This window comes from Dermacentor andersoni, chromosome 1 (assembly GCF_023375885.2).
Source record: "Dermacentor andersoni chromosome 1, qqDerAnde1_hic_scaffold, whole genome shotgun sequence".
Lineage (NCBI taxonomy): Eukaryota > Metazoa > Arthropoda > Arachnida > Ixodida > Ixodidae > Dermacentor > Dermacentor andersoni.
The window spans coordinates 285,644,981-285,668,911 of NC_092814.1; the positions used below are offsets into that span (position 1 = coordinate 285,644,981).

The 23,931-nt window shown below is 46.4% G+C and overlaps 1 protein-coding gene and 1 long non-coding RNA gene across 13 annotated transcripts in view; one reads left to right on the forward strand and one right to left on the reverse strand.

Moving 5' to 3' along the window:
* Nucleotides 1-5,273, reverse strand: part of LOC129384533 (uncharacterized) — a 123,910-nt gene extending 118,637 nt beyond the window's left edge. For 2 of the 5 annotated variants that reach the window (XR_011890620.1, XR_011890612.1), the window contains exon 1: nucleotides 5,180-5,273. This is a non-coding gene — a long non-coding RNA (uncharacterized lncRNA). Of the gene's footprint in view, nucleotides 1-584; nucleotides 719-5,179 lie in introns of those variants that run through there. The other 3 variants (XR_011890619.1, XR_011890621.1, XR_011890618.1) reach the window with 3 other exon arrangements.
* LOC129380931 (uncharacterized) overlaps nucleotides 1-23,931 on the forward strand; it is a 128,499-nt gene that overhangs the window by 8,268 nt on the left and 96,300 nt on the right. For 2 of the 8 annotated variants that reach the window (XM_055063232.2, XM_055063237.1), the window contains exons 1-2: nucleotides 5,206-5,294; nucleotides 18,612-18,668. In XM_055063232.2, the coding sequence (XP_054919207.1) occupies nucleotides 5,255-5,294; nucleotides 18,612-18,668 (97 nt within the window). In that variant the 5' untranslated portion in view covers nucleotides 5,206-5,254. Of the gene's footprint in view, nucleotides 1-5,205; nucleotides 5,295-6,744; nucleotides 7,356-11,469; nucleotides 11,674-18,611; nucleotides 18,669-23,931 lie in introns of those variants that run through there. The other 6 variants (XM_055063234.2, XR_008609153.2, XR_008609151.2 and 3 more) reach the window with 6 other exon arrangements.

Sequence of the window (23,931 nt, forward strand, 5' to 3'; positions counted from 1 at the left end):
GTCGTAGACAGAACTGGGAGAGACATCACATAAGCTTGGTTGAGTGAGCGGAAGAGCCCATCAGCCCTGGAATGCTTTCAAACGGAGTGGTATACGGCAGGAATATCATATTTTCGTAGGGGAAGCACACAACGACCCAGGCTGCCTGCTGTATCTTTAATGGAGTACAGCCAACGATGCGCGTGATGGTCAGTAATGGCGCTGAAAGGACCACCGTAGGCGCAAGGCCTGAACTGCACCAATGCTGAACGGATGGCTAAGCATCCATTCGCTACAAAAGAGCAACATTACGTTACGGCTCGCAAAAACGACGACGTATTTTTAAGTCATGACTATGCGCTACGCCAGACCGCGCCGAGGGAGATACCAATGGCGTCGGTATAAATATCTGCCGGCGCACATGCGTCGTAATATCGCATAATTGAATGATGATATCAACAAACCCGCGCAACTTTTGAAAGGCTACATGACATGCTGATGACCATCTGTAAATGTATTTACTTGCCGTAAGCACATTAGTCAAGGGTGCGATGACAAAGGCGAAGTTGGGAAAGAATCGACAAAATATAGGAACAAAGGCCTACCAAACATCGGAGGGCCTTGATAGACGTTCGCTTTGGAAACTCTGTGCGATACTTGTCGGGGTTGCAAACAATGCCGCCTTTGGACACAATGCAATCCGAGATAGCTAATGTTTGGGCAGCGAAATGCCACTTCTTTAGGTTAAGCTGCAGGGCAGCTGAAGTGAGACCGGTTAGGATGTCGTGCAAATGGACGACATGTGTCCGATAATCCTTTTAGAAAGCAACTAAGGATTGTAGCAAACCACTAAGGATTGTAGCAATCATTCTCTCAAAAGTAACAGGTGGATTGCAGAGCCCGAACGACATAACACCTCATCGCGTGTGACGAAAGCGGCCTTTGCCCGGTAAGCCTCAGCTATTGGATCCTGCCAATAGCCGGGACGAAGATCTAAAGAAACATTGTGCACATTGCAGGTAATCAAGAGCGTCGTCGGTCCGAAGCATTGGGTAAACGTTTTTTCTTGTAATGTGAAGGTGGTAATGACCGGTGCAAAATCGAATGTAGATAACTTTTTCTGCCCTAGAACTACAGGTGACAATAACTTTGAGAAGGTTTAATGACGCCGTGCTACAGCCTGTCGTCCACTTGTTCGGTGATAAGTGGGTGCTCTGCGGAAACGCGATGCGCACGTTGTCGCAAGGGGGATTGTCAACCATTGTTTATGGTGTCACAGACGCTTGTGGTTCGACAGAAGGATGTTTGGTTCCAGTCGAATGAAAAAAAAAACTGCTTAAGGAGGGAAAGAAGTTGGGTGCGATGAGATGACTACAAGTATGCGGCTATGGCAGAGTAGAAAACGGTTGAAGGAGATGGTGCTGACACATTTGTTATGGCGTCAAAATATAAATGTTCGGCAGCACCATGGCCGCACAATATTTTCAATACACGGTGACAGTTCCAACAAATTCTAATCTATGACCAGGCAGTATAGCCACTCGGTACCGGTCCGGATTACGTATGACCATCCAGGTGCGTAGGGTGAGCATGAACGTTGGTATAAGCATGTCGCGTAGAAAACTCGTGGAAGGCGCCTTGCTTTTAAGGCATGAGGCGACGACTGAATCGCACAACGTGAGCGAAAATTCAACAGGCGAAGCCATATGCCTGTAGTCCAGCTTGCGTCATGTTTCGGCTTGACGAAGATGCGGAGCGGCTGAGGCTACTGCCGTGGAACGGGACAAAGGGCTACGTGCTTTTCCGTGTGGACGAAATATGACTGTTAGGGGTGGCCGTGTATTTCGGCAGCGTAGTTGAGCGGTGGAAGTGTGACTGGAGGCGGGCGGTCGACATAGCAGAGTGGTGCCATCGGAGGTGTCGATAGCGGGGAGTAACACGCTTAAGGAGAGGTACCATCACAGAAGCTAGTTGGCGGACAAGTGGAAGTGCTTCAAATATCTGGGCCGGATGGGTTGTTACACGGCAAGGTCAAAGTGTAGGAGGGACCTGGCTAATAGACGCCAGCGACAGCTGGCGGGCCACTTGCTCTCAAATAAAATCCTTGAGCTTAGACACAGGCGCTGAAGGATCGGCATGGCCAGGGGCAGCTGAAATGGTGAAGACGGAGTCTGCCCGTGGTACGTTTTGGCTGGAGATGTTACGTTGGCAGCACTATTCGTTGGAACTCTGACACAATCGACGGGTGCGGCGACGCTGATTGGACTCATTGAAAGCAGCATTTGAAAGGCATCGTTATCATTGCCCTTGAGATTATGTTTCATCTTCTCATGCTTCGTCATTGTAGGATTACCACGACTTTACAAGACCAACACATTGTCAATATACGTGGCAAAATTATCATCTGGGTACTGTGCTTGGTGGCGTAAACGCTCTTAGGCGCATCGTTTGTGCACAACGGAGAGACGAAACACATTGGTGAAATAAGTCTTGAATGCAGACCAACTCGAGATGTTAGATTCGCGATTTATTAATTACAGGCGGGCCACGTCAGCGAAATAAAATATGGCATGGTTAAATTTTGTCGGGTCGTTCCACGTATTTTCAGCGCTTAACGGTTCGTTGTAGGACTGCTAGTCTTCGACGCCATGTTGTCCTTTCTTGCTGTATCGTCACCGGCGCCTTCCTTGGCGGTGGTAGTGCACATCACAAGCATAAATTTTTTTATAGGTTCACAACTATGCTAGGCCGCTCCTTCACCAAAGCTAAAGCCAAATACTCTGTCGCCGATAAAGAGTGTTTCCTAATGTTGTTATATATGCTCCGGTTTTTTTTTTTCGGTCTTCCAACGTTTACCACAGACGATCCCGCGGTTTTCGGTTCGTTTAGCTAAAGGCCGATCGGATCTCCGTCTGCAGAAATGCAACATTACCGTCACCTACTGCTTGAGGAGCGAGGCTGTCAACTTTCCCCTGCCTTCGCTCACACTCACTGTTATGGATTCTTATATGCGAAATTCGCATCTCTATTGAATGGTCTCTACTCCTCAGTAAGGGCGGTATTCTCCCGTGCTCGTGGCAATCAGGCATGCATTGTGTAATACGCGACGCAGCTATCAGACTGTCGGTCGAGAACGGTTGGTGTGCGCCCTTCGCCATATGTAGTCATATGTTTGCGTAGTAGATTTATGCCTTGGTCACGGTGATCTGCTAGCAATGCATCAGCACCCTTCGCCACCTCTCCTCAGCTCTAGTAACGATGCGGGATTTACGAATTTTTCGGCAAGTGCACTCTATCGTCTCATATGCATCGAAAATCTAACATATTTCACGATACGCCAAGTCATCTGCAGCGTGTACGATCTTATGTGCCTCCTTTTCCTCGTGTTAGAATCGACCAGTATGGACTCCTTTGATGCTCTGTTGCTACTAACAATGTGAACTCTATAGCTGGAGCCAATGTCATGCGATACGCGGAAACTGCTCTACTTCCAGTAGATAGCACTAATGACGTGGCTGTTTTATTCGTGCGTAATTGGTCCGGCGTCACGATGCACCCCAGGGACTGTTACGCAACAGAAACCGTCCCTTTTTATACGTCGTCAATGAACATCTCATCCATGCGTGCCATACAGTTCTCCCCACATCTACTGCTTTACAACCTCAGATCGACGGCCTAACGGGACAATTCAACCTCACTTTTGGCGACATACTCGCAATGTACATAGATTCTCACCATTGACTTGCAGAGAATATTTGTATTGTCAAGTTCAATCTATCGACTTGCCACAAAGCGTATCCGCCATCTTAGTTAGGAAATGGCGAAATGAAAGTTCTTGCTCAATTGCAGAGCTACAGGTATAGCTGCTACTTTCACTGTTGTTCGGGGGGGGGGGGGGGGGGGGGGCAGCGCTATTGTTCGCAGGAATAAGCACAGAAAAAAAGATATGTGGTAAAGAACCTATTGCTGATGTTTCAGCAGTGTGCAAAACAAATGAACGACTAAGAAAAAATCTTTTTGCTAAACAATGACTAGCGCAGAGCTTTTATCCTGCGGCATCGTGCTTAGCAGAACTACGCCATGTCATCTGAACCCCCCCATGCATTACTTTTAAAGCGAAACTTTGCAGGCCACGAACTTGCGATTTCGCCGTGGTGGTGCTCCGAGGAGGCACATGACGTTACAACGCGCGCCTCGCCGCGAATATTTCTCTCTCTCTTTCGCTCCCTAGTCACTACCCCACATGCGCCACTAGTAGCACCGAGCGACAGGTGTTCCACCGCTATGCAGCGCCGCGCCCTTCCGGTGCTGCCATTTGTATGATGTCACTCCGCTTTCCTCGTCGTGGCGCTCGCCTCCGCTTGCTTCGCCAGCTGCGTCGCATGCCTGATAGCATGTCAGAGGATTGAAAAGGAGAGCTCGCGTGTGCCGTAACCACACTTGAGGCGGCAGTATGGACAGCGACAATTCTGATAAGCAGGAGGAGGCCTTCAATCGACATCGGAACGAGATGAAGAGGAAACGAGTCGCCCAGGAAACAGGCAAACAGCATGCATAACGGCTGGCTAAACGCCGCAACATAGCTAGACAACCAGATTAACCTGGACTTGCAGTCAACATTAACCTAGGCTAACCATGACATGCCTTAGCTTTCACTACGCATATCCAGGCATAGCCGAGCTAAGCCACTGCAAATTTTTTTTGTAAGCTGTGTGTGAAGTGATTTTAGGAAAGGAAACGGAAGAGATGAGTGCAGCGCCGTAACTGTCTCTCACAGGAGGGCACCTCAACAGCACTGCACGGGGAAGGGGGAATGGGAAGAAAAAGATGAAGGAGAGAAAGACAGGTCGGACGTGGCAAGGGAAAAAAAAAATGTGAGTGCGGGGCTCAGAGCCGCGCTCTCAAGTGCGTCGCATTGCAGTAGTCTAGCAGTGCCGAAAGAGCGTGCTTCACGATGGACGAGTGGGCTGCAGGGAAAAGCTATACTTTACAGTAGCCATAAAACATTCGTTTCTGAACATCTACTTCATACTTATATGTGGGTGTTGTACAGTTAAGCACTTATTTACATTCTCCAGCAGTTCGCATCTGCGTTGTCTCCGTTGTCTGTACACTAATAATATGTTAGGTCAAAAACTCCTTCAGTGGTGTCTACATAGAACATGTACAGCTAAGGAAAACAGAATGCTTCATGACTTACCGTTAACTTCACTGCAGATATATATAGGAGAAGCTTACTTGAAAAACAGTGGGATTTGAGCCACAAACTGTACAAATGGCTGAATATGCACAACAAATGTCCGAGCTCACATGTGGTGAGTACAGATTTAGCATTGTGTTTAGTTTTTCGTTCGCATTAAGAAGTCATCCTAGAAGGAGAAACTTTCGTAAGCCATAAATCACTAGCATGCGGAACGGAACAATGGTGCACTCTTTGCCTTGCCTGACTACAAACACTTACCTAGTTCCATGCTATATTTCCAACAAATGAAACACAAATCTTCAGTAGGCAAGAATAATTTTTGGAACAGCTACGATTTCGCTGACGGTATTAGAAGCAAACTTGAAATCGAACATAAAAGTAATAACAATGTACAATAAAAATCACATTATTGTACCAAGAGCAACGCTTTCTGAATTCACCGAACTCTTGTGTTGTTCCCAAACTGAAGGAGAAAGTATTGCGTATGAGCCCCTTGTCCACTTTTAGCATAGACTTGTTTTGAAAGCATTCAAGGCTCTTAGTAGAGGAGGAAAGGGAGAGATATGTTTTGACCTTCCCATGAAACTTTAGTCGAACGTCATGGTCTCCACTTCTCCTCGCCCGTCGTCTAAGCCCTTACTCAGGCCTGACCTATACATTTTCTTTGAGGATTTCGTCTATGTAAGCACAAGAGAGGATTATATGAAGTCGAAGCAGTAGCCGATTTTCTAATCTTATCTCTCAGGCTCGAAATTTTGTACGCAAACATATTGACTGAGTCTTCTCCTGTATCGCTGAGGACCAGTATGTCGTATGTAATCCTTAGTCCGAGGACAAACGGATTTACGTTGGTAGAGTAGTAAGGCTAAATTACGTGTTTTTTTTTTCTGTTATGCAATTTCGGATGATTGTGCCATCTGAAAATTCACCTCGTATAATTGAAGTACTCCTTTATTTTTTGTTTTGGTGTATGTTTACAAATGCTGATCGCCACAAAATCAAGGCTTCTCACCCTTCCTACGACGAAAGGATGAACCTTCAAACATAACTTGTAACACATTTTATTATATACCGTTTCTTTACAGCGAAATGAGCCAGTGGAGCAAACGCCTGGCTAAGCAAAACTGACAGCCTACGTTTCTAAGTATAGGCTCATTGACTACGCTTTTGAACAATTCGATTCGTTATTTTTCCCCACGTAAAAACGGAAGTGAACTTATCTAAGGACACGTTTATATATTAAAATTAATTTATGAGCTTTTACATGCCAAAACCACTTTCTGATTATGTCGCTCGCCGTTGTGGAGGACTCCGGAAATTTCGACCACCTGGGGTTCTTTAACGTGAACCTAAATCTAAGTACACGGGTGTTTTCGCATTTAGCCCCCGTCGAAACGGGGCCGCCGTGGCCGGGATTCGATCCCACGACCTCGTGATCAGCAGCCCAGCAACATAGCCTTTGAGCAACCGCGGCGGATCTGTGTTTATACATCAGACCTCTCCGTTACACCCCCCCCCCCCCCCCAGATTTAAATACTAAATGTTAGCCTAAACAATGTGCGGACATAGTATGCAGGTGGTTTATTGGTTTAGGTAAGGTGTGATATCTACAAGTGCTCCCCGTAGGAGTGCGAAGGAAAGCAATTAATAAAGCGCTTGACGCACTTAATACAATAAGTTGTTCGTTTCATACGAGAACCCTAATTTCGATTTCGGCGCGCCGTTATAATCTCTATATTACATACAGTGCCCACTATTGCTGTCAGGGCGGCGCGTCGAGGCTGAAAAACAATATTGTTATGGCGCAACCAAGAGTGGCGCCAGTCAGAAGAAGACGATTTTGCCATGTAGATGTAGAATCGGTCTCGACAGGCATCTTGTTTATATATCGTTGTCTCTATTGTATTGTCTCGTTGTCTCCCTTTCGTCCTCTACTAAGAGCCTTGAATGCTTTCAAAACAAGTCCGCATGCCAGTGATTTATGGCTTACGAAAGTTTCTCCTTCTAGTATGACTTCTTAATGCGAACGAAAAACTAAACACAATGCTAAATCTGTACTGACCACATGTGAGCTCGGACATTTGTTGTGCATATTCAGCCATTTGTACAGTTTGTGGCTCAAATCCCACTGTTTTTCAAGTAAGCTTCTCCTATATCTGCAGTGAAGTTAACGGTAAGTCATGAAGCACTGTGTTTTCCTTAGCTGTACATGTTCTATGTAGACACCACTGGAGGAGTTTTTGACCTAACATATTATTAGTGTACAGACAACGGAGACAACGCAGATGTGAACTGCTGGAGAATGTAAATAAGTGCTTAACTGTACAACACCCACATATAAGTATGAAGTAGATGTTCAGAAACGAATGTTTTATGGCTACTGTAAAGTATAGCTTACAAAAAAAAATTTGCAGTGGCTTAGCTCGGCTATGCCTGGATATGCGTAGTGAAAGCTAAGGCATGTCATGGTTAGCCTAGGTTAATGTTGACTGCAAGTCCAGGTTAATCTGGTTGTCTAGCTATGTTGCGGCGTTTAGCCAGTCGTTATGCATGCTGTTTGCCTGTTTCCTGGGCGACTCGTTTCCTCTTCATCTCGTTCCGATGTAGATTGAAGGCCTCCTCCTGCTTATCAGAATTGTCGCTGTCCATACTGCCGCCTCAACTGTGGTTACGGCACACGCGAGCTCTCCTTTTCAATCCTCTGACATGCTATCAGGCATGCGACGCAGCTGGCGAAGCAAGCGGAGGCGAGCGCCACGACGAGGAAAGCGGAGTGACATCATACAAATGGCAGCACCGGAAAGGCGCGGCGCTGCATAGCGGTGGAACACCTGTCGCTCGGTGCTACTAGTGGCGCATGTGGAGTAGTGACTGGGGAGCGAAAGAGAGAGAGAAATATTCGCGGCGAGGCGCGCGTTGTAACGTCATGTGCCTCCTCGGAGCACCACCACGGCGAAATCGCAAGTTCGCGGCCTGTAAAGTTTCGCTTTAAAAGTAATGCCGTGGGGGTTCAGATGACATGGCGTAGTTCTGCTAAGCACGATGCCGCAGGATGAAAGCTCTGCGCTAGTCATTGTTTAGCAAAAAGATTTTTTCTTAGTCGTTCATTTGTTTTGCACACTGCTGAAACATCAGCAATAGGTTCTTTACCACATATCTTTTTTTCTGTGCTTATTCCTGCGAACAATAGCGCTGCCCCCACCCCCCCCCCCCCCGAACAACACTGAAAGTAGCAGCTATACCGGTAGCTCTGCAATTGAGCAAGAACTTTCATTTCGCCATTTCTTAACTAAGATGGCGGATACGCTTTGTGGCAAGTCGATAGATTGAACTTGACAATACAAATATTCTCTGCAAGTCAATGGTGAGAATCTATGTACATTGCGAGTATGTCGCCAAAAGTGAGGTTGAATTGTCCCGTTACGCCGTCGATCTGAGGTTGTAAAGCAGTAGATGTGGGGAGAACTGTATGGCACGCATGGATGAGATGTTCATTGACGACGTATAAAAAGGGACGGTTTCTGTTGCGTAACAGTCCCTGGGGTGCATCGTGACGCCGGACCAATTACGCACGAATAAAACAGCCACGTCATTAGTGCTATCTACTGGAAGTAGAGCAGTTTCCGCGTATCGCATGACATTGGCTCCAGCTATAGAGTTCACATTGTTAGTAGCAACAGAGCATCACAGGAGTCCATACTGGTCGATTCTAACACGAGGAAAGGAGGCACATAAGATCGTACACGCTGCAGATGACTTGGCGTATCGTGAAATATGTTAGATTTTTGATGCATATGAGACGATAGAGTGCACTTGCCGAAAAATTCGTAAATCCCGCATCGTTACTAGAGCTGAGGAGAGGTGGCGAAGGGCGCTGATGCATTGCTAGCAGATCACCGTGACAAAGGCATAAATCTACTACGCGAACATATGACTACATATGGCGAAGGGCGCACACCAACCGTTCTCGACCGACAGTCTGATAGCTGCGTCGAGTATTACACAATGCATGCCTGATTGCCACGAGCACGGGAGAATACCGCCCTTACTGAGGAGTAGAGACCATTCAATAGAGATGCGAATTTCGCATATAAGAATCCATAACAGTGAGTGTGAGCGAAGGCAGGGGAAAGTTGACAGCCTCGCTCCTCAAGCAGTAGGTGACGGTAATGTTGCATTTCTGCAGACGGAGATCCGATCGGCCTTTAGCTAAACGAACCGAAAACCGCGGGATCGTCTGTGGTAAACGTTGGAAGACCGAAAAAAAAACCGGAGCATATATAACAACATTAGGAAACACTCTTTATCGGCGATAGAGTATTTGGCTTTAGCTTTGGTGAAGGAGCGGCCTAGCATAGTTGTGAACCTATAAAAAAATTTATGCGTGTGATGTGCACTACCACCGCCAAGGAAGGCGCCGGTGACGATACAGCAAGAAAGGACAACATGGCGTCGAAGACTAGCAGTCCTACTACGAACCGTTAAGCGCTGAAAATACGTGGGACGACCCGACAAAATTTAACCATGCCATATTTTATTTCGCTGACGTGGCCCGCCTGTAATTAATAAATCGCGAATCTAACATCTCGAGTTGGTCTGCATTCAAGACTAATTTCACCAATGTGTTTCGTCTCTCCGTTGTCCACAAACGATGCGCCTAAGACCGTTTACGCCACCTAGCACAGTACCCAGATGATAATTTTGCCACGTATATTGACAATGTGTTGGTCTTGTAAAGTCGTGGTAATCCTACAATGACGAAGCATGAGAAGATGAAACATAATCTCAAGGGCAATGATAACGATGCCTTTCAAATGCTGCTTTCAATGAGTCCAATCAGCGTCGCCGCACCCGTCGATTGTGTCAGAGTTCCAACGAATAGTGCTGCCAACGTAACATCTCCAGCCAAAACGTACCACGGGCAGACTCCGTCTTCACCATTTCAGCTGCCCCTGGCCATGCCGATCCTTCAGCGCCTGTGTCTAAGCTCAAGGATTTTATTTGAGAGCAAGTGGCCCGCCAGCTATCGCTGGCGTCTATTAGCCAGGTCCCTCCTACACTTTGACCTTGCCGTGTAACAACCCATCCGGCCCAGATATTTGAAGCACTTCCACTTGTCCGCCAACTAGCTTCTGTGATGGTACCTCTCCTTAAGCGTGTTACTCCCCGCTATCAACACCTCCGATGGCACCACTCTGCTATGTCGACCGCCCGCCTCCAGTCACACTTCCACCGCTCAACTACGCTGCCGAAATACACGGCCACCCCTAACAGTCATATTTCGTCCACACGGAAAAGCACGTAGCCCTTTGTCCCGTTCCACGGCAGTAGCCTCAGCCGCTCCGCATCTTCGTCAAGCCGAAACATGATGCAAGCTGGACTACAGGCATATGGCTTCGCCTGTTGAATTTTCATTCACGTTGTGCGATTCAGTCGTCGCCTCATGCCTTAAAACCAAGGCGCCTTCCACGAGTTTTCTACGCGACATGCTTATACCAACGTTCATGCTCACCCTACGCACCTGGATGGTCATACGTAATCCGGACCGGTACCGAGTGGCTATACTGCCTGGTCATAGATGAGAATTTGTTGGAACTGTCACCGTGTATTGAAAATATTGTGCGGCCATGGTGCTGCCGAACATTTATATTTTGACGCCATAACAAATGTGTCAGCAACATCTCCTTCAACCGTTTTCTACTCTGCCATAGCCGCATACTTGTAGTCATCTCATCGCACCCAACTTCTTTCCCTCCTTAAGCAGTTTTTTTTTTCATTCGACTGGAACCAAACATCCTTCTGTCGAACCACAAGCGTCTGTGACACCATAAACAATGGTTGACAATCCCCCTTGCGACAACGTGCGCATCGCGTTTCCGCAGAGCACCCACTTATCACCGAACAAGTGGACGACAGGCTGTAGCACGGCGTCATTAAACCTTCTCAAAGTTATTGTCACCTGTAGTTCTAGGGCAGAAAAAGTTATCTACATTCGATTTTGCACCGGTCATTACCACCTTCACATTACAAGAAAAAACGTTTACCCAATGCTTCGGACCGACGACGCTCTTGATTACCTGCAATGTGCACAATGTTTCTTTAGATCTTCGTCCCGGCTATTGGCAGGATCCAATAGCTGAGGCTTACCGGGCAAAGGCCGCTTTCGTCACACGCGATGAGGTGTTATGTCGTTCGGGCTCTGCAATCCACCTGTTACTTTTGAGAGAATGATTGCTACAATCCTTAGTGGTTTGCTACAATCCTTAGTTGCTTTCTAAAAAGATTATCGGACACATGTCGTCCATTTGCACGACATCCTAACCGGTCTCACTTCAGCTGGCCTGCAGCTTAACCTAAAGAAGTGGCATTTCGCTGCCCAAACATTAGCTATCTCGGATTGCATTGTGTCCAAAGGCGGCATTGTTTGCAACCCCGACAAGTATCGCACAGAGTTTCCAAAGCGAACGTCTATCAAGGCCCTCCGATGTTTGGTAGGCCTTTGTTCGTATTTTTTGTCGATTCTTTCCCAACTTCGCCTTTGTCATCGCACCCTTGACTAATGTGCTTACGGCAAGTAAATACATTTACAGATGGTCATCAGCATGTCATGTAGCCTTTCAAAAGTTGCGCGGGTTTGTTGATATCATCATTCAATTATGCGATATTACGACGCATGTGCGCCGGCAGATATTTATACCGACGCCATTGGTATCTCCCTCGGCGCGGTCTGGCGTAGCGCATAGTCATGACTTAAAAATACGTCGTCGTTTTTGCGAGCCGTAACGTAATGTTGCTCTTTTGTAGCGAATGGATGCTTAGCCATCCGTTCAGCATTGGTGCAGTTCAGGCCTTGCGCCTACGGTGGTCCTTTCAGCGCCATTACTGACCATCACGCGCATCGTTGGCTGTACTCCATTAAAGATACGGCAGGCAGCCTGGGTCGTTGTGTGCTTCCCCTACATCATCATCATCATCATCATCATCATCATCAGCCTGATTACGCCCACTGCAGGGCAAAGGCCTCTCCCATACTCCTCCAACTACCCCGGTCATGTACTAATTGTGGCCATGTTGACCCTCCAAACTTCCTAATCTCATCTGCCCACCTAACTTTCTGTCGCCCCCTGCTACGCTTCCCTTCCCTCGGAATCCAGTCCGTAACCCTTAATGACCATCGGTTATCTTCCCTCCTCATTACATGTCCTGCCCATGCCCATTTCTTTTTCTTTGTTTCAACTAAGATGTCATTAACGCGCGTTTGTTCCCTCACCCAATCTGCTCTTTTCTTATCCCTTAACGTTACACCTATCATTCTTCTTTCCATAGCTCGTTGCGTCGTCCTCAATTTAAGTAGAACCCTTTTCGTAAGCCTCCAGGTTTCTGCCCCGTACGTGAGTACTGGTAAGACACAGCTGTTATACACTTTTCTCTTGAGGGATAATGGCAACCTGCTGTTCATGATCTGCGAATGCCTGCCAAACGCACCCCAGCCCATTCTTATTCTTCTGATTATTTCACTCTCATGATCTGGATCAGCAGTCACTAACTGTCCTAAGTAGATGTATTCTCTTACCACTTCCAGTGCCTCGCTACCTATCGTAAACTGCTCTTCCCTTCCAAGACTGTTAAACATTACTTTAGTTTTCTGCAGATTCATTTTTAGTCCCACCCTTCTGCTCTGCCTCTCCAGATCAGTGAGCATGCATTGCAGTTGGTCCCCTGAGTTACTAAGCAAAGCAATATCATCAGCGAAGCGCAAGTTACTAAGGTATTCTCCATTTACTCTTATCCCCAATTCTTCCCAATCCAGGTCTCTGAATACCTCCTGTAAACACGCTGTGAATAGCATTGGAGAGATCGTATCTCCCTGCCTGACGCCTTTCTTTATTGGGATTTTGTTGCTTTCTTTATGGAGGAGTACAGTGGCTGTGGAACCGCTATAGATATCTTTCAGTATGTTTACATACGGCTCGTCTACACCCTGATTCCGCAATGCCTCCATGACTGCTGAGGTTTCGACTGAATCAAACGCTTTCTCGTAATCAATGAAAGCTATATATAATGGTTGGTTATATTCCGCACATTTCTCTATCACCTGATTGATAGTGTGAATATGATCTATTGTTGAGAAGCCTTTACGGAATCCTGCCTGGTCCTTTGGTTGACGGAAGTCTAAGGTGTTCCGGATTCTATTTGCAATTACCTTAGTAAATACTTTGTAGGCAACAGACAGTAAGCTGATCGGTCTATAATTTTTAAAGTCTTTGGCGTCGCCTTTCTTATGGATTAGGATTATGTTAGCGTTCTTCCAAGATTCCGGTACGCTCGAGGTCTTGAGGCATTGTGTATACAGGGTGGCCAGTTTTTCTAGGACAATCTGCCCACCATCCTTCAGCAAATCTGCTGTTACCTGATCCTCCCCAGCTGCCTTCCCCCTTTGCATAGCTCCCAAGGCTTTCTTTACTTCTTCCGGCGTTACTTCTGGGATATCGAATTCCTCTAGATTATTCTCTCTTCCATTATCATCGTGGGTGCCACTCGTACTGTATAAATCTCTATAGAACTCCTCAGCCACTTGAACTATCTCATCCATATTAGTAATGATATTGCCGGCTTTGTCTCTTAACGCATACATCTGATTCTTGCCAATTCCTAGTTTCTTCTTCACTGCTTTTAGGCTTCCTCCGTTCCTGAGAGCTTGTTCAATTCTATCCATGTTATGCTTCCTTATGTCAGCTGTCTTACGCTTGTTGATTAACTTCGAAAGTTCTGCCAGTTCTATTCTAGCTGTAGGGTTAGAGGCTTTCATACATTGGCGTTTCTTGATCAGATCTTTCGTCTCCTGCGATAGCTTACTGATATCCTGTCTAACCGAGTTACCACCGACTTCTATTGCACACTCCTTAATGATGCCCACAAGATTGTCGTTCATTGCTTCAACACTAAGGTCCTCTTCGTGACTTAAAGCCGAATACCTGTTCTGTAGCTTGATCTGGAATTCCTCTATTTTCCCTCTTAGCGCTAACTCATTGATCGGCTTCTTATGTACCAGTTTCTTCCGTTCCCTCCTCAGGTCTAGGCTAATCCGAGTTCTTACCATCCTGTGGTCACTGCAGCGCACCTTACCGAGCACGTCCACATCTTGTATGATGCCAGGGTTAGCGCAGAGTATGAAATCTATTTCATTTCTAGTCTCGCCGTTCGGGCTCCTCCATGTCCACTTTCGGCTATACCGCTTGCGGAAGAAGGTATTCATTATCCGCATATTATTCTGTTCTGCAAACTCTACTATTAACTCTCCCCTGGTATTCCTAGTGCCTATGCCATATTCCCCCACTGCCTTGTCTCCAGCATGCTTCTTGCCTACCTTGGCGTTGAAATCGCCCATCAGTATAGTGTATTTTGTTTTCACTCTACCCATCGCCGATTCCACGTCTTCATAGAAGCTTTCGACTTCCTGGTCATCATGACTGGATGTAGGGGCGTAGACCTGTACAACCTTCATTTTGTACCTCTTATTAAGTTTCACAACAAGACATGCCACCCTCTCGTTAATGCTATGCTTCCCCTACGCTAATGCTTCCCCTACGAAAATATGATATTCCTGCCGTATACCACTCCGTTTGAAAGCATTCCAGGGCTGATGGGCTCTTCCGCTCACTCAACCAAGCTTATGTGATGTCTCTCCCAGTTCTGTCTACGACTACAGCCTCGTAAACACTCATTGTCATCAGTATACCCTCTGCGCAATGCCCTGCCACTCCACAGCCTTTCCGCTACACTGCCGTTCCTTCAGCGTGGACGCTGCGCCGGCAAGCGTCGCATTTTGCCTTGCAGGACACCTCTCTTTCCCGCGCCAGATACCGTCGCATTAACAAACATTCCTCAATGTGATGAAATAGTAGTGACGGTATCCGCGATTGAAAAATAGTGCCCAGCATTGGTTGTAGGTGGCAAGGCTTTGTCCGCAGTCTGGTCCTCGTACTGAATCAAAAGCACGTTTCATTAAATGTACAGCACTTACATCAGGTCACTTGCATGGAAATGGGTACGAAAAGGACTGTGAATTTCCCGAGCACCTTCATTTCCTCTCTCGAAATTACATTTATTGAAGAGTCTTTATAGCACAATAGGCTCCTTTATGGATTTCTCGTGTGGAACGGCCATGAAGAAAAAATTTTCATTTGTTATCGAATTTCAACGCACTCCACCCATCGATCAAGTCCACCCATATCACTTAAAACGTAGTATCCACTTCTTGGACGTCACTGTTTTGCTGGCAAGGACTTTCTGTCGACAAACTTTTGTAGAAAATCTGCCGATTGGTAACAATATCTAGTATGAACAGTGCCACCCGCAACATTGTAAAACGCACATCCCACCCTCTCAAGCTTGCAGGTGCCGCAATAATATTTCCGACATCCAGTAGTTTGATAAACATGCCTAACAATTAAAGCATGCTATAACGCCCCGAAATTATTCATAGTACATCACTGAGAACGCCGTATCATTCGCTCTTATCGTGAAACGGAATGACACAATCAAGGAACCAAAATAAGTAACCAATGCTTTCTCTCTAACAAACTTAATTTCATCCTATTCATCGTCATTGCCATGGGTGAACAACATAATTTACTGGCATTTGAATCCTCATCATAAGCCTATATTTATGTGCACAGGCCGAAGAATGCCTCTCCCAGCGATCTCAAATTACATTTGTGATGCGCTAGCTGATTCGAACTTTCACCGTCAGATTCCCTAATTTAATCACAGCACCTAATTTACTTCCGTCCTTGACTGCGATTCTATTGTGACCGATTCTATAACTCTAATGATCCAGCGCTTATCTGTCCTTCTTATTAAATCGACTGCCCAGCTGTACTTTTTTTCCTAATGTGTCAGAATATCGACTATCAGCGTGTCTGCCTGATCCACAACGTTTTCTGGCACTACGTCACGCAGAAGGGCTACGAATTTGCAAATGGCCTGCTTGCTAAAAATAAGTGTTTCGATAGCAGCGCTTTCGAGCTGTGTTATCCTATGTGCGGACAAGCCCATTATAGTGTTTGTTCAAATACAGCCCCAGGGTTGGGGGCGAGTCAAACATGAACATTTTCCATGAAAGGCAATAAGATGTCACTCCGTTATAGGATGACCGTGATCGCCATGGGAGTCGTAGCCATTGGGTGTATGTACGACCCGTGACAGCACTTTGAAAAGCAGAAACGTCTTTGAGCGTGTTACAGATAACTCTGTTGCGTATAACACAAGCATAAAAAAATGGATGAAATATTTTAAAAAGTGCGGAAAACTTACTTTTCAGTGCTTTTACAGCATAGCAGTTGGTGTTGAATGGAATGGAATGGAATGGAATGGAATGGAAAACTTTATTGGTTCTTTAACATATTAGCGAGTTGAGGACGAAGTCTTCATTCTTGAAAACTTTGGGTCCTCTTCAGCCTTGGGTGGGCCCCTAGTCCAGGGCACCACTGAGTCGGGCCACCTCGCTTGCGTGTGCTATGAGGGCCCTTTGGACCCCTAGCTCGCAGCTGGTGAGCCGGCTCTCCCATTGCTCCGCACTTGGTGTTGTATGTTTGTGGAATGTCTTGTTTCTCTCGCATTCCCATTTGATGTGATATAGTGTTGGCCTTGCTCCGCACCACGGGCATACGCCGCAATATTGTGTGGGGAACATCCTGCTTAGTACGTAAAGATTTGGAAAGGAACCTGTCTGCAGTCTACGCCATCCTGCGGCTTCCTCCTTCGTCAACGCTTTGTGTGGTGGGGGGTATTGGAATCTTCGCCCCCTATATAGGTTTAGCAGCTCTGAATAACTCTCCCCGCAAGTAATCTGAGGCTCTCCCGGGGGGACTGAGGTGCCCGCTCGGATGGTGAAGCCTCGAGCTAAGCTGTCCGCCCCTTCATTGCCCTGAATCCCTGCGTGGCTTGGTATCCAGATTATGTTGTGTGTAGGTTGTCCTTCATAGAGCGGTGCTCTACTAAGGATCTTGAGTGCCGTGCTGCTTATTCTACCCCTGATATAGTTTCGGCACGCCTCTTGTGAGTCTGTTAGGATGTTGAGGGATTTTCCTATCCTGTATCCTTCCTCTGCTGCCAGTGCAACAGCTATTTCCTCTGCTTCGGTTATGTCTGATACCGCTGCCGTGAGACTCGTGATTAGTTTGCTTTTATTATTAGCTACTACCGCTACTGCGTGTTTCCTGTGTTCTTTTGGATAGAGGGAAGCATCTGTGTAGAATGTGTTGTCTCTCTGCCCCATCGTTCTTTCGTAGAATTCTGCCCTAGCCTGTCGCCTGCTGGTATGGAGATTGGGGTCCATATTGCGGGGGACAGGTTGTATACGTAGTTTCTTCCTTAGCAGGTCCGGTATTATTGCCCTACTACTTTGCGGTTTTTCTATTTCCCAACCCAACTTTGTCAGGAGCGCCCTTCCTGTTGTTGTGTTACTGAGCCTTCGCGCTTGTGCCTTGAGCTGGCATTCTTTTAGTTCTTCAAACGTATTGCTGATTCCCAGTTGCATCAGCTTGTCATTGGATGTGTTTCTTGGGAGATGAAGGGCTGTTTTGTATGCCTTCCGAAGGATTGCTTCGGCTTGTTCTCTTTCGGCTTTGATGGTTACATGGTACGGCAGGGAGTATGTGACCCGGCTGACCACCAGGCTGTTGACCAGGCTTTGAGATCAGCGTTTGTTTTCTGAGATTCTGAGAGAACAGTGGGTGCGGGGTGCGCTTTAACATTCATATATAGCTTGATCGACCATGCACCTAACAGATTTACAAATAATTTGCTTTAGCTTCATGGTGCAGACTTTAATAGTACCGTAGAAGTGGGAGGCACGCTTATATTTATATTTTATTTTATGTAGTTGAGAAATAATGTTGTCTATTGGGGACTGCTTCTTTTAAAATGCAGAGGCACACAAGGAGATACAAGGTAGTTTGGAGGGCGCAGCTTGTTTTTCAACGTTAGGTTATTAGGAACTTCGGAGTCAGGCGATTGCCTTCTAAAGTGCCAATGTGTATTTTTTTCTCTTTTAAAGTGCCACCTGAGGCTTTTTGCGACGCAGTGCTTTTATTTATTGGTTACTGACCGTGCTCTGGCAAATATCTTTATTTCAAGACAAAAACACACCCAATATTACAATTTTATTATACGTGGGAACAGTGCAGCAGGAGCTGTATTACAGAAAGGAGCCCATTCACATTGTGATGGCGGTGCGCTTTTATTAGATTAGTTAGGCGTTCCATTTCTCGTGCGGATACGCCCCGATTTATATAAAATAAAAGGAAGCAATCCACACCTAATGTTCTAGAAGTTGATTTATATACACTTGATAGTGCAAGGACACCAGTTACCGCAAATGCAATGCTGTTTAGTATATTTATTTACCTTCCTTTATATCTTACAGGAATGCGTCACGGTGTATTCGTGATCTTCTGCGCTTTAGCGCTGTTCGTGCTCTGTGGTGAGTATTTGTCTAAGGCATATTTATTGCGAACTGGTGAACTTCGTGAAATATGCAACAGTGCCAGTGTTGACCTCTCATAGCTTGGCTTCATATGAAACTGCTACGATTTCGCATAGTAAACCCTTCATACTGCTGGTGTTGCCGCAAAAACCTGTCGGGAAAGCTCTATCCTAAGATAAAGCGTAAATAATCTAATACAGCAAGCTTATCCATTGCTAAATTATTTTTGAACCCTTCCTACCCGTAATGACACTTCTGGCACATTTATATGCCTTCGACTATAGTTAAAAGCAAAACATATTTCACACAATAGTGCCGAAAGCAGAGACAGTTAGTGCTCAACTAAAAGGTAGAAAGCAGCGCGAAACACAACATGCACAACAAGAAGACCAACAAAATCAGGTTTAAAATAAAACCCATTTTTATCATGGAAAATAAAACCGCACAAGCGCAAGCCTAGAGAAGAGTAAAGAAACGCTAACTGGGGCGTAGACAGAAATAAGGAACAAACACACACAAACAACACACTTTTGTACTTGTGTACGTGCCTGTCAAGTTTACGCTTTATATCCTTTCTGATTGATCAAATGGGTAGACGTAGAATGGCCTACGAAAGGAGTAACAATGACAGGTCACCTGTGTTCTCCGCAGCTGAGATATGCAGAATAGGACGCGCGTTATGAGCCATTATCTAAGGTGGATATTACCCTCAAATCTTATGCAGTCTAGTTTAGCACGTTAGAGTGTATGAACCCACTTGCAATCAATGACTTATATGACTGACGTCTTAAGAAGATGGCTTCCGTGTATAACAACAGCATGTTCAGCACGCGAAGAGCGAAATTAAATATTAATACATTAAAAACTACAGGTGGCTGAAATTAATCTGGATTCTCATGCTACGGCGCTGATCATCGTTTTATCCTGTTCTCCGCAGGTAAAACCCTGAATGTAATCAGTTAATTTTTCTGTGGACATCGAAAGGCTGTACTATTCAGTATGCTATTACGACTTGCTTCGAGTGCTGCACGACTTGCGAGACAGTGGTGCTCCTCAGTTGCAACTGCTGTCCCCTTTTCTGTGGACAGTCTTTTTTTAAATTCTGGCGCACCATTTGGTGTCCGCGATTCTTAAATGTGCTGATGATTTATATGTCTAGGCACACAGCGACATATATATATATATATATATATATATATATATATATATATATATATATATATATTGTAACAGGCCTGTTAGTCTCAGCAACGTGGGCACGGCGTGTGAGGCAGCCACAGCCCGCGAAACTGAAAGAGCGAGCCATACGAACGTCAACTTCTTTCTCTATGCTGGCACAGAACTGGCGCCGAAGCGCTCCGGTGCAATGCTCTCCGTGTACAATGGAGCCAACCTGTAGACCTAGGCAGAATACAGCACAGGCGAGTCGTAGCATGGTTTAAGCCGTGCGAAATGAACTGTTTCACGCCCTCGGAAACGATTGTCGGGAGCTGGCTCGACCGGCCCGATGGCATAGCTCATGGGCTACGTTTGCTCTAGGACTCTGTAAGGACCTGTGGTATTTGTCAAGAGCTTGTCAAGAGCTTGGTAGAAAGGCCGAGAGTGGTGGATGGAACCCATAGCCAAATCAGCGTTACGTGGGAATAGTGGGCAGTAGATGCAGAGACGTCATGGCGAAATTTTTTACCACACTGGTCTTGCCTGGTAAACGAAGGCGCCAGTTGACGGCATTCTTCTGCATAAGCAGGCCCTTAAGAAATAGATTTCGCTACAGAAATGTCAGGTAGGTATGGCCGAATTGTGTCAATAAGGTATGATGGCTCACGTCCATAAAGAAGAAAGAAAGGTGATAAACTAGTGGTAGCTTGGGTGGCAGAGTTGTAGGCGTAGGTTATTGCTGGAAGAACCCGGTCCCAATTCGTGTGATCGCCGGACACGTAGATTGTCAGCATGTCGGCCAGGGTACGATTGAAACATTGTGTCATGCCGTTAGCTTGAGGATGGTAGGCTGAGGCGGTGCGACGTACAATCTGACACTCATCTAGGAGGACTTTGATGATGTTTCAGAGAAACATGCGGCCACGGTTGCTTAAGAATTCACGTGGTGGGCCATGTCGCAGAATGACGTGATGAAGAAGGAAGTAAGCAGCGTCTTTCGCGGTGGTGGTCGGCAGCGCCGATGTTACAGCCTACCGTGTGAGGTGGTCAACGGCGACAATGACCCACCAGTTGCCGTCAGGAGTGTTTGGAAAGAGACCGAAAAGATCGACTACAACGCGGTTTAATGGTCGGGCAGGGTAAGGCAATGGCTGTAGAGGACCGGTGGTGCTGTGAGGAGGTGTCTTGCGGCGCAGACACGTAGGGCATGACCAAACATGCTGGTGATCGTAGCGATACATGCCGCGCCAGTAGTACCATAGACGAAGACGGGAGTACGTCCTGATTGTGTCAGGGTGGCCACCTTGGGGGTCATTGTGGAAAACGCTCCAAATGTCCGAGCGCAGATGACGGGGAATACCAAGGAGCCACCGGCAGCCGTCAGTTAAGTAATGGCGATGGTACAACAAGCCTTCACGAGCGGCAATGTGTGGACCTTGACGACGAAGGGTGCGTGAGGGCGAGTCAGCCGAAGATCCAGATATAGGGTCAAGCAGTGAAGCGATACAGGGGTCTTTGCGCTGTTCCGCCGGCATGACGGTGATGGCAAGGGTTAACGAATCGCAGGTGAAAGTGGTTGAGCAGACAGGTTCAGAAGGTAGGGGGCGAACGGGAGAGAGCGTCAGCGTCAGAATGTTTTCTTCCGAAGCGATAAATGATACGAATACCATATTCTCGATGGCGTAAAGCCCAACGAGCAAAGGGTCCAGTGGGATCTTTCAACGACGATAAGCTGATCGGTCTATAATTTTTCAAGTCTTTGGCGTCCCCTTTCTCATGGATTAGGATTATGTTAGCGTTTTTCCAGGATTCCGGTACGCTCGAAGTCATGAGGCATTGCGTATACAGGGTGGCCAGTTTTTCAAGAACAATCTGCCCACCATCCTTCAACAAATCTGCTGTTACCTGATCCTCCCCAGCTGCCTTCCCCCTTTGCATAGCTCCCAAGGCTTTCTTTACTTCCTCCGGCGTTACTTGTGGGATTTCAAAATTTTCTAGACTATTCTCTCTTCCATTATCGTCGTGGGTGCCACTGGTACTGTATAAATCTCTATAGAACTCCTCAGCCACTTGACCTATCTCATCCATATTGGTAATGATATATCCGGCTTTGTCTCTTAACGCATACATCTGATTCTTGCCTATTCCTAGTTTATTTTTCACTGCTTTTAGGCTTCCTCCGTCCCTGAGAGCATGTTCAATTCTATCCACATTATGCTTTATTATGTCAGCTATCTTACGCTCGTTGATTAACTTCGAAAGTTCTGCCAGTTCTATTCTAGTTGTAGGGTTAGAGGCTTTCATACATTGCCGTATTTTGATCAGATCTTTCGTCTCCTGCAATAGCTTACTGGTATCCTGTCTAACGGAGTTACCACCGACTTTTATTGCACACTACTTAATGATGCCCACAAGATTGTCGTTCATTGCTTCAACACTAAGGCCATCTTCCTGAGTTAAAGCCGAATACCTGTTCTGTAGCTTGATCCGGAATTCCTCTATTTTCCCTCTTACCGCGAACTGATTGATCGGCTTCTTATGTAGAAGTTTCTTCCGTTCCCTCCTCAGGTCTAGGCTAATTCGAGTTCTTACCATCCTATGGTCATTGCAGCGCACCTTGCCGAGCACGTCCACATCTTGTATGATGCCAGGGTTAGCGCAGAGTATGAAGTCTGTTTCATTTCTAGTCTCGCAGTTCGGGCTTCTCCACGTCCACTTTCGGCTATGCCGCTTGCGGAAGAAGGTACTCATTATCCGCACATTATTCTGTTCCCCAAACTCTACTAATAACTCTCCCCTGCTATTCCTAGTGCCTATGCCATATTCCCCCACTGCCTTGTCTCCAGCCTGCTTCTTGCCTACCTTCGCATTGAAGTCGCCCATCAGTATAGTGTGTTTTGTTTTGACTTTACCCATCGCCGATTCCACGTCTTCATAGAAGCTTTCGACTTCCTGGTCATCATGACTGGATGTAGGGCCGTGGACATGTACAACCTTTATTTTGTACCTCTTATTAAGTTTCACAACAAGACCTGCCACACTCTCCTTAATGCTATGGAATTCCTGTATGTTACCAGCCATATTCTTATTAATCAGGAATCCGACACCTAGTTCTCGTCTTTCCGCTAAGCCCCGGTAGCACAGGACGTGCCCGCTTTTTAGCACTGTATATGCTTCTTTCGGCCTCCTCACTTCACTGAGCCCTATTATATCCCATTTACTGCCCTCTAATTCCTCCAATAGCACTGCTAGACTCGCCTCACTAGATAACGTTCTAGCGTTAAACGTTGCCAGGTTGATATTCCAATGGCGGCCTGTCCGGAGCCAGGGATTCTTAGCACCCTCTGCTGCGTCGCACGTCTGACCGCCGCCGTGGTCAGTTGCTTCGCTGCTGCTGGGGACTGAGGGCCGGGGTTTGATTGTTGTATTCATATAGGAGGTTATGGCCAAGTACTGCACCAGGGTGGCCAATCCTGCTGTGGTGAAGGAGTGCGTTACCGGTTTTGGTCACCGGGATCAGGCCACACTCCAGGCCTGTTTATGCAATTTTATCATCACGCGGATTTTTGTTAAAAATCCGGTGGAGAATTGCGCGGCACCGGGATTCGAGCCACGGACCTCTTGCACGCGAGGCGGGTGTTCTACCTCTACGCCACCGCTGCACTGCACCGTTGTAGCGCAACACAAATAAAGATTCACCTTTCACTTCAGCTGCTAAGTAATCGTAACGGCATAGCCCTTTTGTGATTATTTCATAAATACGCCCACCACACTAACAAACGCTCCCTACAAATAGAAACGTCACCGCAACGTCGCACAGATTACACAATCATTATAGCTTCACGCGCATCTATGGTAAAACCGAAGCTTTTAACTCGTCTGCAATTCCATGTGCCATTCGGCTCTGGAACAGCCTCTCCGACAACATAGTTGCGGAAACTGACCGTGAAAAATTCAGGCACTCACTCAATTCGCTTAACCCTTGTTAACCATTGATGTCACACTCACTGTTCTGTGTTATTTTTCCTACTTTCTTTTTGCACTGTAATACGTTTGTTATAAACTTAGAGTTCCTTTTTATTGTACCATATACAGCTTTATG